Genomic DNA, 18,581 nt, shown 5'->3' with positions numbered 1-18,581 from the left:
GAAGCCAGCATGCTTATTACTAATGCTTACTGCACATTAGAGGTGGACATATCAGTCTCTATCTGGTTTTCAGTCATGAATCCATTCGCGCACAAATCCTTTCTGTCCTATTTCTGCAATATTCTAAAGATTTTTTAAAAACACATAAAATCACATTTACTTTCATATGAATTGTTTCCTAACATACACATTTTGAAAGCATCTTCTCTATCTATGCGTACGCATAACCTCTTTCAGTCAAGAACTGAATCACAAAATTCGAGAGTATGCAGTCTGAGGGCTAACGGTGTTCTACTCCATATGTTAGTCAAAAAAGTATGCTTCAACACGCAGGCCAAATGAAATTCTATCCCACCCCTCCTGTAGGCATAAAGTTTCTTCAGCATGCATCAATGGAATATCTGGATCATAGCAAACATACATTCAAACAATACTGATTTAATTTCTAATGTTCTGGAAGCATGCGTTAAACATTATGCCACAACACGGCATGTCTCTCTTGTTTCTGGATATCCATGAGGGCAAAACAATTTATAAAGCAGATGTCAAATCATCCAGCTCAACAACACTGAGTCCCTCAATAATTTTGGTAAGATTTCTACGAAGATAGCTGTGCTGTATTGCAATGTCCCGCATATAAACAGCAAATTCACTTTCAGAGTGCCTATCCTCATATAGCAAAAGTGGCTTCAGCCACACACAAAAGAGAGGTACCGTAAGATACGAGGGAATGCTAAGGTTTTTAAAAAACCCAATTATTAACAAAAACATTAAGGCAGAGGGAGCATAAAATAGCAATAAAGACAGAACATGCAATCTGTTTGTTGGGTAGGAAAGGAAAATGGGGGGGTGAAAAATGCAAAGAACTGAATCAATATGCAAGTTAGGATCTGTTCACCAACTCGCAAGACACATCCTATTTAATCCTTCTTGCACAACCATGGTGTTGCTTTGCATTATTCTACAGAATGTCAGCTGATCCATTCCAGCAATAGACCAGAAAATGAGCTTGATGTTTCACTTTACATTTGCCCCATCCACTATATCAGCAATTTCAACTTTTAATCTTCCCAAAAAGGGGGAACTATTTTAAATATGAGTCTTATGAAAATTTAAGATACAGCAACATAATAATAAAGTAGTTCTCTAGGGTGTCTTTTATGCATGAAGGAAAAAACTTAATTACTATTAAAAGAAGATCTCATGCTTACCTTATTTTGACAGATCTGGTGAACTGATCTAGAATGAACATCGGCTATCACTGCAGCACTACAGCCCACATTGAGGTCAAAGACTTCTAGTGCTCGGTTGCTACCAGCTGCCAGTACAATATCTGTTATCTCAGTAAGTTAAAGTTCTGTTAAATCAATTGCATATAACTGTTGTTACAGCAGCAGCACACACATTTGTATGGGGAAATTTACACTACATTGAAATAACCCAAATTTGCCTAATTTGCTTCAAAAGACATATTCTAACTAAGACAGGATCAGAAAACACAGAGAATGAGATTAATATTCATAACCAGTAGCAGGCAGTGAACCCATTGGCTTGGAAAAGTACAGGCATCACAGCCTGATGATCAAGTGAGCTGTGGCTTTTTTGCTCTTGTCTTTAGGTACAAGGAAGAAGTGGTGGTGGCACAGGGCGCCACAGGTGACATGCTACAAGCATACAGTGGCTCAGTCGATGGTCACTTTGAGGACATCCGCAGCCTATTCTTGCATCCAGGCAACCATCCACTCAACAGCCATGTGCTTGCACAATGCTGACTGCACCCTACAGTTTCATCACTGCCTCCTAGTACCTAAAGAAAGAACCCTCTCCTCCTTATGTTCACAGTGAGGAGTGATTTGCCAGCAGACCACCTCACTGGTAAAAAGAACACCTATAACTAATTTGTATAATTGTAATACTTATTCCCAGATTTAATCATTTTGCATCATTAATCATTTTGCAATCATTTTGCGACATGACAATGAATACCAGCATATTGATGCTGGTGATGTGTCTTTTTATGCTAAGATTAATTTTACTGCTATCCTTACACTTAAGAATTGTGGTTACCTAAGGAATAAAGGCCAATTGTCTCAAATCAAATGCTTCCAACTGAATTGTTGAACTCAGATAATAATTGACAAAAGGATACAAGAATAGAATTCATTTACTGCTGAAAGGCTGGTAATTTCCACTGTAGATTCCATAGGAAATTTCTGTATTGATTTGCAAATACACTTTGTTCTGTATCTGCAAAAACAATATGAATTACATCAATAATCAAAAATAAAGAAAAATCAAAGCATTATGTAACTTATTCCTACAATTTCTTGATATCAGAGTAAAGGTAACATATAAATATTTTTCTACGTAAGAATATGGTTAGAAAATTCCTATCTACTGTTGATGAAGATATTCATGAAGCATATTCATTGCTCTCCACTGCAAAACTAGTTAAAACAACTACTTACATAAAACATAAATCCAACTTTAGCTAAAATGGCACCATAAGCTGTCCACCATGCCTTACTATCTCTTCATGTTTGCTTTAAAATAGTATTAATACTGGCTTTGCTTTCCTACCTCTGTATCTTTTTGTTTTATTTTTCACTAGACTGTGGTGCTACAGTTGTTTGATAACTGCTTGAAGCCTGTGAGGAGTTATATCTCCAGGAATCTAGGAGTCTATTCCTAGGAGTCGAAGGAGTGTTTAACTATGAAAGCTACTACATCCAAGAAACTTCTCCCAATTCTACCTCTGCCACCTCCTGCTAAGGTCTCTGAAATTAGCATGGAAGGTGGGAGGAGATTAAACTCTTGCTTTGTAAATATCTAAATAGTCCAAGAGGATGGAACAGCTTCAAGATTTAATTAAACTACCATAAAGGTCTGTGGATTTTAGTGATGGTTGTATTAAGGCAATGGAGAGCAGAGTCATGAGTTTGGAAGATACGGTTGCTACTCATGAGTCTGCAGTGCCTGCCTCTCACAACACATTCTCCACTCATGTTTCACTTTTGGAAGCTTCTTCTCAGAGAGCCAATGTGAGAGTACTTGGTTTGCATGAGCAGTCCCCGGGGGTAAGTTTCCATCTTGATATTAAATAGGCTTACTGTATTCCTGATCCTACCCAGGGAGAAAGAGCAAGACCCAGTATTGCCAAATAGCGGCATAAATTCACTTGAAGACAAAAGAGAGCCCTTCAGTGCTGTCTAGGTAACTGTAGAAAGGAAACCCAGCTCTCACACATCACAGTCTGCTCAGATATATTGTCCAAATCTGAGAAGGCGGAGGGAGATGGCTTTGCAATTTCAAGGGAACCAAGTGAAAGATACCGAGACAGAGAACCAGCTCCCTTGGAAAAGGAGGGAGTCATTTCAGAATTTGAGGAGAAATGCAGGGGGAATTCCTTGTCAGGAGACCATGTGCAAAGCAAGTGGAACAATGAGATTCCTGCCATCTAGCCCTCAAGCAGCAGGGGTCACCCTGAGGATGAAGTCAGAATCTTTCTGAAATGGAGGAAAGGAGGGGATGTTTCTGTTTGGATTCAACTTTTCTCCCACATTTCAAAGAGAAAGTTACTCTGATTAATGCTGTTTCGTAATTTGTTAAGCTCTAATAAAAGAACTGTGCTTCTAAATCTCATCTGAGCCTGCTGGAGAAGGGATAAGTTGTCAGGGGAGAGACCTTCTCCCAACAACAAGGATAAAATCATGATTTATCCAGATTTCTCAAAAAAAAATGATAAAAGAAGATCATTTCAAAAAGTATAAAGCATGGTCAGATCTCTCACTCTGAAATTTTGTACAATTTTTCTCATCATACTTGCACTAGACTTTCAGGACAAAATGAAGAAATCCCAACCAGAGCTTGTGAGATTCAAGCTACCTATCCTGCTCAGAAGCTCCTTCAAATCTTACAGCCTCTGCTACAGCTCCTGTTTACCTTCACTTCCCTCTTTTTAGAAATTGATTGGAAGCTGCTGGGCATTCAGCCATGGTTTACATACTTCGAACAGATAAAGCTCTAGGCATTTTTCATGTCTGTCTTCCTTCACTATTACTAATTTTTGTTCCTTCTCTCTCTTGCTCTCCCCCTCTCCCCCCCCCCCCCGGTTTAATTAGACGATGTTAAGGTAAATTAATGGTCTTAATAATCAGTGATATAACCAAGGATTCAGTAGGGTTGGACTGTGACAATGTTGTCTTGCTGGGAGCCAAAACGTTTTTTTTTTTTTGCTCTGATTTGCTTTACTGGCTTTGACTTTTTTCCCCTTTTGGGCAGGTTTCATTTACTAGCTTTTTCTTTTACACTGTGGGGTTCTAGGTTTGTTTTTTTCATAAGACTGTATTTTTTTCATAGGACTGTAGGGCGCAATGGTGACAATATGAAATGCATTGTATCCAAATATACTATAGCTTGAATTATTTTAAAATGGATTTTTTTGTAGAAAGGCCAAGATTTATATGTGTACAAGGGCAAATAGTAATTCCATGTTTAAAGTAACTTCTTGCAATGTCAAAATTCCAGAGTCCAATTAAATGGTAGAAAGTGCTAATAAAATTAAAGGAATATGGAAATGATGTGGTGTTTTTGCAGGAAACACATCTGATGTAGACAAATACACATCAGCTGACAAAAGAATGAGTAGAAGAGATTTCTGCAATGGATACTTTGACCAGGTTTGAGAGGATAATGCTTTTAATTCATAAACAATTTTTGCTTTCAGTTCAACAAATCATAATTGATCCTGGTTGTTGGTTTCTGATTCTGACTGGAAAACATAGTAAGTAATGCTTCTGATGAATGTGTATGAGTCAGAGAGATGTATATCATCTGTCCACCATGATCCAAGTTAGGAGCATTAATTTTTTTGGTTTCCACAGCCATGTTATGTCAAATCAGGCTGTAAGACTGAGATAGTAGTAATATCAAGCTATGTCCGTTTGGTTGGATTTGCTGCTCAAAAATAGTCATTTTCAAGTTTCCTATTCCTTAGACTTTATTGGTTGTAAAACTCGATTTGTGAATCTGGTTCTATTTCATCAGCACTGAATAATACAAGTATTACAGTAATTCCTAGCCCAGAAGAGATCACACCCTCTCTGCTAATTATTAAACTATTTCATCACCTAATGTTGATATTAAAATAATAACTGGAATTTTGGCTGACAGACTACAACAAATTATTATAACATTAGTTCAACTAGAACAGGTTGGATTAATTAAAAAAATGGCAAGGGTTAGACTGATTGCTGATCTAACTGCATTAAACATAGAACAGATACAGCTGCCATTATCTTTCTGGGTGTGGAGAAGCCCTTGTATAAAATTTATTGGAAATGTGTTGTTGCAACATTGAGAAATTTTGGGTTTCCTCCAGAATTCCTGAATGTGTTATATAAAACTCTGAGAGTCAGAGTTAAGACCAATGAAGATTTGTCTGAAATTTTTTCATCTTGAGAAAGGTACTAAAAGAAATGTCTTCTTGCCCATTGATATTTGATTTATGCTTGGAACCCCTGGCATGTGCTATCAAACAAAACCCTGATATCCATGGATTTGTGCATAATGTGTTAGAATATAAACTTATTCTTTATTCTGATGCTCTTCCAATGTTTATTTCAGAACTCCAGCCGTCAGTTCCAGCCTTGATACAGATTATTGTCGATTCCAAACAGTTCCCTGGTTATTCTATTAACCTGATTATAATTGTTTGCCATTCTCTGTTTTGCAGGCTCACTATAAATTGTCTGCTATGGTTGCATGGCAATACATGCAATTGAAACATTTGTAAGAATCTAGGTTTGGCCCCACTGCATGTACAGCTTCAGAGCCACTTTTATTATTAGAAGTATAAACTGAAGCTGAAAAACTAGATCATCCTACAATTTATATATATGTATATAAATTTATATTTATGTATTTTATAAATACTTAATATCAGTGAATAATGTTGGTGAATAAATGGGATGCACAGGGACTCAAGCAAGAATAGAATAATGAATTGCAGCAGCCCATATTGCCCAACCAATGCAGTGCTTCACTATTATCTATTTCACAAGGGACTATGGATCTCAAGTTATGTTTAATACAACAAAAATTGATGTTTCACGTATATTGGATGAAGCAAGGTCTCTTTAATAAAGTTTAATAACATTGGCCAATTGTTGGAGGTATAAAGCTACTAATGCTTCTCCTCTCCATATGCTTTGGTGATACCCAATAGCCCTTTCTTTTTGGGAGGAGGTAGTAATTCAGACTGGAAGCAGAAATAACAAAATTGAAGATGTTGTACTTTGGATGCATCATGAGAAGGAAAGACTCACTGGAGAAGATAATCATGCTAGGAAAGTTGAAGGCAGGGGAGGAAGAGGAGGAGGGTGACAACGATGACCAAATATGAGATGAATCAATTCCACAAAAGAAGGAACAGCTGTGAGTTTACAAGAACTTTGCAGCATTGTTAAGGACATTTTGGAGGGCATTCACTCATAGCGTTGCCGTAAGTCAGAGGCAACTTGACATGTGACAATAACAACAAATCATTCAAATAAATCTTGTGATGGGAAGTTCTTTAACATTTAAGGATACACATGCTCTTTTGAATTACCTACCCATCTCTTGGCATCTAATACAAGGTCAACATAAATGGATCTTCCACACCCTTTTGACAGTTAAAAGACTAACAATACAACATTGGATGGATAAACGGCCACCTGTAATAACACAATGGGTGGAGGATTTAATAAAACTTATGATTTTTGAACAGGTGGCCTTTAGGTGTAATTTACAAATGGATAAATATATGGATATGATTTAACCTGACTTGAGATCCTTGAAAAAATAAAAGGCATGATATAAATATAATAAGTAAATAAAATAAATATTTGGGGTGACTTTGTTGAAGCATTTGCACAACATACTAACATATAGGGATAACATATATACAACCAGTACTATGGTTCTTTTTCCCCCTTAAATACTATTCAAATACTTTTTTTCTTTTTTCCCCCTTTACTTTTTTTATGGAAAAAATATTAAAAACACAAAAAGAGATTCACAATATAACCAAAACTAACACTAAAATCAGCACCAGCTATAATCAGCACAATAAATAAAAATAAAAATCAACACTCTAAAAGCAATATAAAATGATCAGTATGCAATTAGGCACTTCCACTCCTGATTCCTTTCCAACCCATTGATTGCTTTCTGCAAACAGTGGGTCCTACCAATGCTGTCAAGAGATGAATGCGTACCAATAGAGATACCGAGTCCCTTTCCCTAGCTATTCCACTAGTATTTGCACTATCACTAGCAGAACAGGCAACCTCTAGCAGAACAATAACATATCTTCTGCTTTTCTGTTAGTATTATGCTGGATCCAATCATGTGTTTTACCTACCTTTTCACTTCATCTTTGCTGGTGTCAAGATAGTAACTTAACAAGTAAAACTCTGCACCGCATGATAGTAAAATAAATGCATCTATGTAATAGAACTGGGCTGAGCGGATAGCCTTTTGAAATATTTCCTTTCCCTGAAATTAAAAATATACAATTAAAATTATATACTATATTACTTTCATTTGCAAAACACAATAGTAAAATACCAGGAACACTGTATTGATTCTGAAACACATGACTGAACAAATAAAAAATTTTATTTTTGTAAACACAATTCTTTCATTTTTAATTGAAATTCGGATTGTATTTCTCCTAGTGCAAATGTGGAATTAGAATACATGACTGATAACAGAAAATGTGAAAAGTGTGGTATTTGCAGTTGATAGCTAGTCATTAGCAAACTTAAGACCACAGCTCATCTCTGACTGAACATCAAGAGAGCAGTCTTATAGGCCTGGGAGAATGTACAGGGACCATAGGAGTCTTTGATTCCCCACCACCACCACCATGAGGCACTGCCACAACCTTGGAAGAGGGATTTTGCTATCCAGTTCCTCCTGCTTGCTGCCACGATGGAAAGAACCATGCTGACTGCTTTTTCAAAACTGCAAAAGAGAGGTCGCTAAGGGGCTGCTTCAGTTGGCAGAGAGGAAAGAGAAGAGGCCAGAATACGAGGAACCTGATGGCCTCACCAGCCCCAATTCTGCTTCCACTAGCATGCCCGCTCCAGATGGGCTCAGAGGCCCATTTAGTAACAAAACAAAATGCAGAGGGCACAAAAATAATCTCTGTTGCTCTTCTGCTTTTCTAGCAGCTGCTCAGCATGGCATTGGGTTCACAAAAGCCCTTGTGTTTTGAAGATTCTGTCTCACAACAGCTTAAGTTTACACAATGCAAACTGGAAACACGGGGAATGCGGTTAGCAGTGTTTCACCACTCAATATAATGAACCAAGAACCAATGTAATCTATCTTTCCACGGTTCCCTGAGTCTACAGCAAAGTATCCAGGTCTTACGTATTAGGCTTCTATTGCTGAGAGGCCTCTGTTGTTGCATTAGCTCTAAACAAAATAATTTTGGGGAGGTAACATGGTCAGTGGGGGGGCTGGCTGGGCACTTATATTTTTCACAATTACTAAGATGCTACTTGCTTGCAAGAGATATTTTATTACCAGACATAACGTAGGCTCTGCACTGCTGACTGACCAGATCCTTAATGTTCTGTCTTCAGAAGATGAAACAAGCCAACTCTTGTCATGGCTCCAACCAACTGAATTAATAGCACCATCATGCCCTAAAAAATTAAGAAAACACATTTATTTATTTAAAACATTTTTACCCCATCCAATATGGAAGAATGCCTCAGGATGGCCTACAATAATTAAAACCAATAACAATTACAGTAATAATAATTACAATAAATAATAATTACAATAATTTAAGACATTAAATAATAAAATGATAAATAGCATTCATAATCAAAAATAAAACAAAAACAAAATGTGACTGTTGATGTTAAAAACTATTTAAAATCTCCTAATGTTTAAAATTACGGGTGAATGAAAAGGTTTTTAACTGACACCGAAAGTATAAAGTTGGCGCCAGGCAAACCACTCTGGGGAGTGCATTCCACAGTCTGGGTGCCACTACAGAGAAGGCCCTTCTCCAGGTGGACACTCTCTTTACCTCCTTCAAGGAGGGTTCCTGGAGCAGGGCCTCTCCTGCCAATCTTAAGGAAGGGGACGTTCCTTCAGGTATCCTGGTCTCAAGCTGTTTAGGGCTTTATAGGTTAGCACCAGTATCTAAAATTGGGCCCAGACTTCAATCGGAAGCCAGTGTATATGAGAATAAAGACTGGCCCCCATCAGCAGAAAGAGGAAATACGCATAGATATCTTCCCTTCTTTCTATTTCAGGAGACTACTGGGTTAGGCCTACATAGGGAGGACAGTGATCCAGCTGGAAAGTGCCATCTACGTTAGATTACAAAATGCTGTACTTCCAGTTCTAATCTTGACTGATTACCCAGCATCAGCAGTAGTGGTGATCCTGTAGCATAACTGAGGGGCACTCTGGGATTGCACATGTACCATCTTAATTATGCCACCCAAACACAGCCATATCAAGAGCAGGAGTGATGCAATTAAAACAACAGGACTAGTAGATTAAGTCATATTACATGGAGAACACCACACAGTACTGTGGCCAGGTTTGGCCATCTCAGCATCCCAGGTCTGCTATCACTCAGCTTAGCTACACTAGCAATCATAGAGGTGCCACTCTTGCAGCAACCCAGGAACAAAAATGCTGACCCACACTGCTGCAGCCTGATCCCTATCATTAGCAATTGGAGAGGGAAAGACAGGAAACTGAATTAAGTCACCCCCCCACACACACACACACACGCTTTCCCTTCCCCACCAAATGCTTGGACAGAAGGGTCACCTTTCTAAAAATCTGTGCCACCCATGTATGCTCTGCTGGAATGGAGCCAGAATGTTACTGCATCATTTCCATTCACACATCAAATTAGACTTACCCAACAATCACAGCATAATTCAAATACAGAATAATTAAAAAGCATTACAATAATCCTTTTAGTCAAGAAACACATCTTATTATAAGCTAGAAAGCAAGATTAGGTCAGTGAGAAGACTTATGGGTAGGCACACATAGATGTTAAAGGGAATGTTCCTTAAAATATAATGACATCTAAAGTATCTGTGGAAAATGGCATAAAAGATAAAGTTTCTATTCCTATGGCCCCCTGGACAGCATCTCAGGGATTATAGGATATTTCAGATTTCCAGAACTGAGGTTAAAGAGCTGTGAACTGAGGCTCTGACCCACCTTCTACCACCTCCTCACAGCTGGCACAGAAAATATCAGGAAAGCAGTCTCAAAGAGTGCGTAAAGGGAGTGTTCCGGGAGAAAGGAAGAGTATCAAGAGGCTAGGATATGAGCCTTGCTGGACACTTTCCCTCCATTTTCAGCTATAAAATGTTCCAGTAAAAACCATGTCTAGCAACAATGCAGGGCAGGGAGGAAAAGATTGCCTCTGCAACAGTGTTGCATGCTAACAACATCATCCTTGGATGATGTCCTTATTTTATGCTTAATTACAACGAATATAGAAGAAATTAAATGACGAACTCTCAGAAAGGAAGGGACAATTAGAGATCGGAGTTCTCATCAGCAGGCATTGAAAAAATAAACTTCTGCTAGTTCTATACATGCCTTATAAAGCAGTTAATATAACTGCAGGTTAACTATGTCCCTAGTAAACAGTAAATGAACTCAAAATAAAAAATAATGTAACATCTCATATTCATGTTATTTTATTTCCCAAGGTGAAAACTGTTTATATTAAGATATTTAAAGGTACTATGCTGTCCTCTAGTGCACATCATTGAAATTTTACTTTGATATTTATTTCATTTGCAGGATTCTCCATTTTAGTCCAAATTCCATAACTGAAGAACAAATAGTATAAGACTCGCAAATTTAATATCCCCTCCCCTATCTCTGTGAGTTTTCTTGAGGATGAACTTTGGAGACTAGGGGAAATTTATCATCAACAGTGGCACACAGATGGGTCCACAGGAGGAAATTCCCTTAAGGCTCTTTCACATTTTCACAGGAGGAAATTCCATTAAGGTTTACCATCCCTCACTAAGAGACCTGTTGTCACATGCAGTGTGATTCATTCCATCCTTATCCAGAACTGGAAACCCACTTAAGTTTCCCTGAAGCGAATTCTGCCATCTTACCTCACACCTAGTCAGCTTATGTAGACCTTATGTATGGAGATCCCTACAACATGCACAGAAAAACTGGGTCATACTCCCTTTCTTTATTTATTTTTCTTTTCTTTTAAAATCTAACAAAATTCTATCTGAAAAACAAGGGCTCAGTCGCACATCAATGTAAAATAGAAAGACAGAATCTATCTGGTACTGCGGTCAAATATACCCCAAGAAAGTCAAACAAATAAAACATCTGACAGACGTTATTAAACATTATTTGCAAAGAAAAACAACAACCCATGTCTTGCTTAGTAAAACCATCTAGTTTGATATAAACTATCAGGATCACTAATACCTCAAAAAGTAAAATACAAAAACCTATACAAACAAAATGTAGGTTTAAATTGACCTCACAATTTTTAACAACTCTATTGTGCTATTAGCATATCTATAACATAATTCTAACAGATGCACAAATACAGAAGAACAACCATGTCTTAATTTATCATTAACACCACCAGTATTTCTTCCAGACTTTGCATAGCTCACACAACCTCAGCAGTCTATGCATAATCATCGCATTGTATTACTGCATCAGTGGGATTGTTTTGCTGTGTGTTTGTGTTGTTGCCATTTCTTTTACTATACAGATGATACCTGCTCTTTTCTTGGCATCAGCAGTGGCAGACCCTACAACTGCAGACTGCAACTCTGGGCTCCACAATCACTCACAACAGTACAAGGGTCAGCCTTGTCCAGGCAGGATCGCCAGTTAGCACTGTCAGGGGAAGCTGCACTAGCAGGAAGTGTGACTGACTCAGATGCTACATGGCTGTGGACTCAGGCCTCCATTCTGCTGCAAGGGAACCAGGAGGAGCCAACTCTCTTTGAGGAGGGAGAGTCAGACTAGCTACACAGGGCCCAAACAGAAAACCAGTTAGCAAGGGAGTGCCAGATGGGGCCAGAAAACCTTCACACTTTTTCCTCTCTGAGCATGCATAGGACTTACACACTACGAGTAAAATAGGCCTTTTAAAAATCTGGGAGTCATCCATTTAACATGCAGTTTCTTGCATCCATCGTGGTCCAATATGCAGCCCCCAAGACCTTGATCTGTGGTCATCTTGCTACTCAGAGCCCCAGCCCACTTTCCTGTCACTCTGGACCCCAGCGATGGCATGGGCATGATTGTGGCAAGCTCTCCTGAGGCCGCCAGCCTCTCCCTCTTTCTTCCTGAGGCTCAGGGAAAGAGCGGGTTGGGCTGGTAGCCTCACGAGAGCTCACCCCAGTATGCCCAGCACCGCTTCAGCTGATAAGTGCAAAGGCGCTCAGGAGCTAAGCACCTTTGTGCTTGTCAGCGGAAGCAGCAGGGCATTCTGGGAAGAGTTTGCCAACTAAAGCACAAGAGGCTCAGCAAGCCAATTTCAAGAAGGAAGAAGGGACCAAGAGCGTTTCTGGGTGGGAGGAACAGAGAAGAAAAGGATGGGATGCCCCAGGCAAGCTGCTGTTGTGAATGAGCTGCAGTTGAAGAAGGATCTGCCTGCGATCTCTGACTGAGACCTCAGTCATATCAATTTTCTGCCCTGATTCTTCTTCCGTTTCCCAGTTTTGTTTCTTCAAAATCACAGAGCCAACTCTGAGAGCTTATATCTGTTTTCTCCCTCATTTAACTGTTATTTAAATATATTTAATTAAATAAATACACTGAGAACACTTTAATTTACAATATGGAAATGTAATTCACTGTGCAGCCCCTAGGTTCCATGTCAAAGTCTTCATGTGGCCCTCAAGGTATGAAAAGTTGGACCACTTCTGATCTAGAGAAAGTACAAGAGATGGCAGCTAAGAACAAAAAGACTGTGATTAATTTACCTGAATAAACAGTTGGTGTTCCTGTTAAGTTGGAATTGAATGCTAACAAAGTTTTGTCAGCTAAGCCGCAAGCCAACAATTCTCCATCTCCTATACAAATAATATAGGAAGTTAATTCAATAATTCTAAATCAAAAATATATCAGACAGTTATCAATCAATCAATCAATTATACATTTATATATATACTGAATTTAAGGTATATATCCTTATATTTATACATCTCCTTGTATAAAGGCCTTAAGTGCAGCAGTAGTGCAGGGGAAAATTGCTGCTAGTTCTTTGGTCATGAGACATTACATCAATCAACAATATAAAAAGAAAAGTTCAACATATCAGATAATTTATGTACTACCAATACTTACCACAGGTAAAAATTTAATAAATGGAAGAAAATTATGCCAACATTCTGTGCAGCTCCACGTGGATGCCTTATTCATGGCATAATAAACTAATAACTAAAAGTTAGTTCAGGCAGCAAGTTTTGTTTTGATTCAGTAAAATAATTTCCATGCTAGAAGCTATTTCCAATGCAACATATGTGTCAAAATTTAAGGGGACTACATCTGGAAATGTACATGATTTTTGTTGTAACTGATAATAATTTGCCTTTTGTTATCACTGTCATTGCAGTCTAATTCTGCTCTCTAGGATAGAATTACCTAAGAGCAATTAATTGTATATATTCTAACAGCAATCCCATTTTTTCAGAGAAGGACACCCAAGGAATTATTGGATGGGAAACGTTATCACTAGGAAGGGGCTGGTTATAGCATGTTGCGGGGCATGGGTGATCTGACTAATTTCATAGTAAACAGCAAAAGCTACAGAATCAACCAGCTGAGTTCTGGAGCTGAGGGAGTTTGAACTGGCAACACCTGTTTGGCCTTGCAAAGTGTCATCTCCACAGACCATTCTGCAGAGGAACCTGCCATAAAATCACCAAGAACCATTCTGTTCCGATGTAATTATCTCAATGGAGATGGCTCACAAAGGGACCCACCTACACTGATGAGGAAGCAGCAAGTAAAGAAAAGGAGGGATGCTATTCCTCTGTTCAACCTAAGTCGTGATTTCTCTCAAGTTCCCCTGTAACTCAGGCTTGGTTTGAATTGTGACATTCCATACAATTGATTTCTTAATTAAGCTGCAATATTAGCACCACAGTTTGGCATCTATCCACACTAGATGGCTCTCCAGTATACTTACAATATATGTTTAGTTGAGGTGATGAAGATTAAATATGATGCAAGCCACATGGAATAGCACCCAGGTTTGACTTTAGGTTTGCAGGCATCCAGAAGATTACATAGTCAATAAACCAAATCGATGCAAGCTTTTTGTCTAAATTAAGCCTAGTAAGCAAGCCCTTAAGCATGTTAAAGAGTCTAAATGAAAATTCATGTTGGTTATTCTGTACCTGAATACTGAATACAACATACGGCTGTTGATTTATCAGCTACAGTAATCAGTCTCTCAGATTTTGTTGGGGGAGATTTAGCAAGTGGATAGTCTTCTTTATTTCTTCTACAAGAATACAGAAATAATATGAGAAAAGTTAAAAGGGTAGAAGGACAAATTGTGATGCCACCTCAAATTAATTAGAAATATTGACATTATTCCCTTTTATGTATATGCAGTCGTACTTGAACATACATATTGCTGAGGTAATTTTATAAGTCCTTTTTCTTGGTTTATCTCTTAAAACATAATTTGAGGATAAGGCTTATTTTGCTAAGAGAACATGATTCTTTCACAGATCTACTATATTACTTACAATTTGTGGCTTCTCTTGCTCTTCAGTTTTTCATTAGGTTTTTGAGAAAACATAGTCATACTACAAGAGAAAACAAAAGGTGCAAATACAGAAGATAAACCTTGGGGCCAAACTAGACCAGGCATTATATACTGACAAAATATCAGCTTCAGAGAAAGGATTTTGCTCAGGATCACAGGAGTGTAGGAAAAGGTCTTTTCAGGTTCTCCCTCAACTAAAGTAATTTTCAATCAAAAGTATAACACCAGTAGGTTGGATATAAAGGTACATTTAGCAATACATGTAGCCAGTGCTTTTTTTGTAAAAAAACAAAAAACAAAAAGGTGCTGGAACTCACATCTTGGGGTCACACTTTTACACTAAAAAACATTTTCAATTCACCAACTTTTTTTTGAAATAAAGAACTTATTTACCTTTTGCACGTAGCCAGTCACTCTACACAGACAAACATAATGGTCGCCGCCAGCAGTAAGCACTCAGTGCGCGACCACATGACTGATCCCAAGCCAAGCAGCGTCCCAAGCCGAGCAGCGCCTTCACAATCAGCGCTGACACACAAGCAGCCCGCAGGCACTATGTTAATGATTTTTGCCGCAGTCCTGCTACGCCCAACAGGGCGATTCACAATCACTTGGAAAAATCCATCAAAAAATGGTGCCAGAACACTGTTCCGGTACGTTCTATGACAAAAAAAAAGCCCTGCATGTACCTGTCCCTTAGAAATTATTATAGAAGTTGCTTGCTTTCATTTAAATCAAGGAGGGGTTGAATGCTGCTTTAATATGTATCTCTACCTCATTAGAGACAAAGTTCTCACAATCTCCATTTTGACAGTCACTGACAGTCCCTGCAAAGTACCCAAGTGGCACATTTGAGGGCCTGTCCCTGCTGGCAAACAGGTTAAGGGTTGGGCTTTTGTTGTTGTTGCTTTGTGCAATCAATTTTTTTAAGTGGGTTTGTTTAATTATTTATTTAAAAGAGCCACGCTTGCACAGGAACCATTGTTTTATGAGTGCAAAGCTCACATTCCTCCTGTCTGAGTGCAGTAGCGGCCAACCCTGAACACAGACCCAAGGAGTCTCCTAATGGGGCTTTTCCTTTCTTTCTCTTGACAGCTTTCAAAAGACAACGTATCAAGAGAAGGCAGAGGTGTGAGTGCTTTTAGTTCACAAAAAGGGGATGGTGTGATTTATACCCCATCACAGCAAGTTCATGTTTTTAGTTGTATGTTTTATTCTATTTTGCCTTTACAGTCCTCAGAATAATACATATTTTATATTTCCCCCCAATACTCTTGATGCTCAGAAAAGTGCCAAAGTGCATCCCACTCACTTTTCTGGAGAAAAGAAATACTGATTGCTAGTTTTCAAAATTCTGGGTCCCTTTTAAAGTAGGGTTTTGAGATGGCAGTGTTTGTTTGCCTGTCTGTTTCTTACTGGGATATTTATGGGCTGAGGGGAAGCTCTTTTCCTTAGCGTCATATCTTGTTGGAGTAGTCTGCCAACTAGGAGAAGGCACTCACCAAATGCATATAGTGGAATCCCCAAGAATGGAAATTTATGGTAAGTTCACCAGTTCATTTTCAGTAGTAAATTACTGTCTCTCAGCATATTGTCTGTCCCACTGAAAATCACTGGAAATATGCCAATTTCCCAAACAAGCATTTCTTTGCATTTTAGATTATCACAGTACCAAATTATCTATTTTCTGCTCTTTATTGTTTACTCTTTTGCCTATTTTACACCACATTCTTCATATGTCAAATATTCTATTCTATAATAGTCATGCAGTTCCCTTTACTGCAGTAAAATAATGGGACAATTGATACTAAAACACTTGAAACAGTTTTACCACCATTATTGTACTCACTGTGGTGCTGATGTGTAACCTGATGACTTAATTTTGTTATGGAAAACCAGAGGCTGGTCTTTTATTCTGCTTTTCATACCTGAGTTAATGAAGTAGCAGTAGTCAAAATGAGAAATGAACACTACAACCAAGTAACAGTAAATACATGTATTTAGTAAACATAATGTTACAAGTATGTTTTGGATTCCCTGGTTATTTATTTAGGGCACAATCCTATAAATATTTAGAGGCAAAAAGTCCTACATATCCCAGCATTCTTCAGTCAGCCATGCTGAGATGTGCAGAACTTGCTTCTGGCCAAATATGCATAGGATTGTACTTTTACTCTATTTTTATCTCTTTTTTCAGTCTCCAAAGAGACACATCAGGGCTTTTCTCTTTTTTAATGACATCCCCCAAAATATAAGCATTCCTTTACTGTTTAACCCTGCCTTTTAAAAACATGGGCCATTTTTAAACCCATTAAGCAATTTCAAAAAATATCTTTACACAGATTATTAAAGACAAACAGCAAGCACTCTACTTCAGCCTTCCCCAACCTTGGGTCTTCCAGACACACTTGGACTGCAACACCCAGCATTCCCAGTCAATGGCCCTGCTGCATGGGAATTCTTGGAGCTGCAATCCAAATGCCTTTGAAGACCACCAGGTTGGGGAAGGCTGCTCTGCACTAGGCATCAAATAACCTGAGCATTCATTTCAGTGGAGGGGACAGTTGCCAACACACGTAGCATTTCATTTCTATGCAGATGTAACCAGACTTGATAGAAAGTCTGATTTCTTCCTTAATCAGACTTTGGTTGCAGGTTCAGCATGCCTAGCATGTGCCCTGGAGAGCCAGTTTCCCTTTCCTAAGCCAAGAGCCAATGGGTAGCACTGGCCATACAACATCAGGCAGCAGATACGAAGAGATGTGGAGCAGTGGAATAGTGGCAAAGTGTTACAGGACACAGCTGTGTGTGCTGTGCAGACTGCCTTGCATCCTCTAGTTTGGCCTGATGCCCTTGGGTGTGGTGGAAGATGCTGCCCATCTCCATTACTGAAGTAAGATTCAACTGCAATCTGGTTGGTTTCTGTGTATGGAAATGGGAGAGGTGCCGTCTCATCCTTTGCCACAGGGACTGGCTTGGGCCAGGCTGGCCAACGAGGGAGGGCAAGAGCAGGTGCATCCCACTGCCATGCAACCGATTCTACTTGATTCTTTCCTACCAATGAGATGAGACAGCAGGTTGCCCAATCAAGACACCCAACAGCAAACTGCTCTGCTTGCATTCCCTGGGTGAGTCTGCACAACATGGCAGCATGCAAATAAATCTAAGTAGCAAGCTGATTTAAAGTTTAGCAAGTTTACCTTTTTTATATGCAAGTTTGCTTTTTTCTTTCTTTGGACGCAAGGGAGAGTTCGGCAGAAGAGAGCACCTACAATCAACAAATCACATATATTACTATGAAATCCTCATCATAATTCATAAACCATTTACAGAACAACAATAATATCAACATCAATCACACTTCCTCAGGATATCTGAGGCACTGTAGACTTACATTAGATCTCTGGAATCATATCCATGTATATTATGCTACTTCCTTTTACATGTGCATTTAAAATGTATAAGCAAAAAAAGCCAGACTTGGCAGTCCAATATAGAACTACAGTCCATGTTATTTATATTTGCTTAGCTGAGTGACTGCATTCAAACATCTAGTTCTAGTTGCTAGTTCAAACATCTTCTCTGCCATGAACTCATAAAATGGCATGATACAGCCCATTTCAGTTTCAGAGGCCCCTGTCCTCTTGAGCTCTTCTGAGGATTCTTCAATTTGTCTAAATGAGATGCACTGAAACCTCAAAAATGATATATATTTGTATTATGTATTACTGCTACTACTATTGCTGCATACCAAGTAAGAATT

At 38.6% G+C, this 18,581-nt stretch overlaps 1 protein-coding gene across 1 annotated transcript in view; it reads right to left on the bottom strand.

The window, feature by feature from the left end:
- WDR27 (WD repeat domain 27) overlaps positions 1-18,581 on the bottom strand; it is a 196,784-nt gene that overhangs the window by 164,512 nt on the left and 13,691 nt on the right. Inside the window, exons 12-20 of the mRNA XM_044422939.1 lie at positions 18,019-18,086; positions 16,668-16,746; positions 14,799-14,858; positions 14,442-14,548; positions 13,023-13,112; positions 8,578-8,699; positions 7,406-7,539; positions 2,150-2,247; positions 1,212-1,333 (exon numbers count right to left, since the gene is read on the bottom strand). Of these exons, the coding sequence (XP_044278874.1) occupies positions 1,212-1,333; positions 2,150-2,247; positions 7,406-7,539; positions 8,578-8,699; positions 13,023-13,112; positions 14,442-14,548; positions 14,799-14,858; positions 16,668-16,746; positions 18,019-18,086 (880 nt within the window). The remainder of the gene's footprint in view (positions 1-1,211; positions 1,334-2,149; positions 2,248-7,405; positions 7,540-8,577; positions 8,700-13,022; positions 13,113-14,441; positions 14,549-14,798; positions 14,859-16,667; positions 16,747-18,018; positions 18,087-18,581) is intronic.

This window comes from Varanus komodoensis, unplaced genomic scaffold (assembly GCF_004798865.1).
Source record: "Varanus komodoensis strain SLA01 unplaced genomic scaffold, ASM479886v1 scaffold1, whole genome shotgun sequence".
NCBI classification, from domain to species: domain Eukaryota; kingdom Metazoa; phylum Chordata; class Lepidosauria; order Squamata; family Varanidae; genus Varanus; species Varanus komodoensis.
Note: the sequence above shows the minus strand (reverse complement) of the source record. Positions and strands in the feature narration are given on the sequence as shown.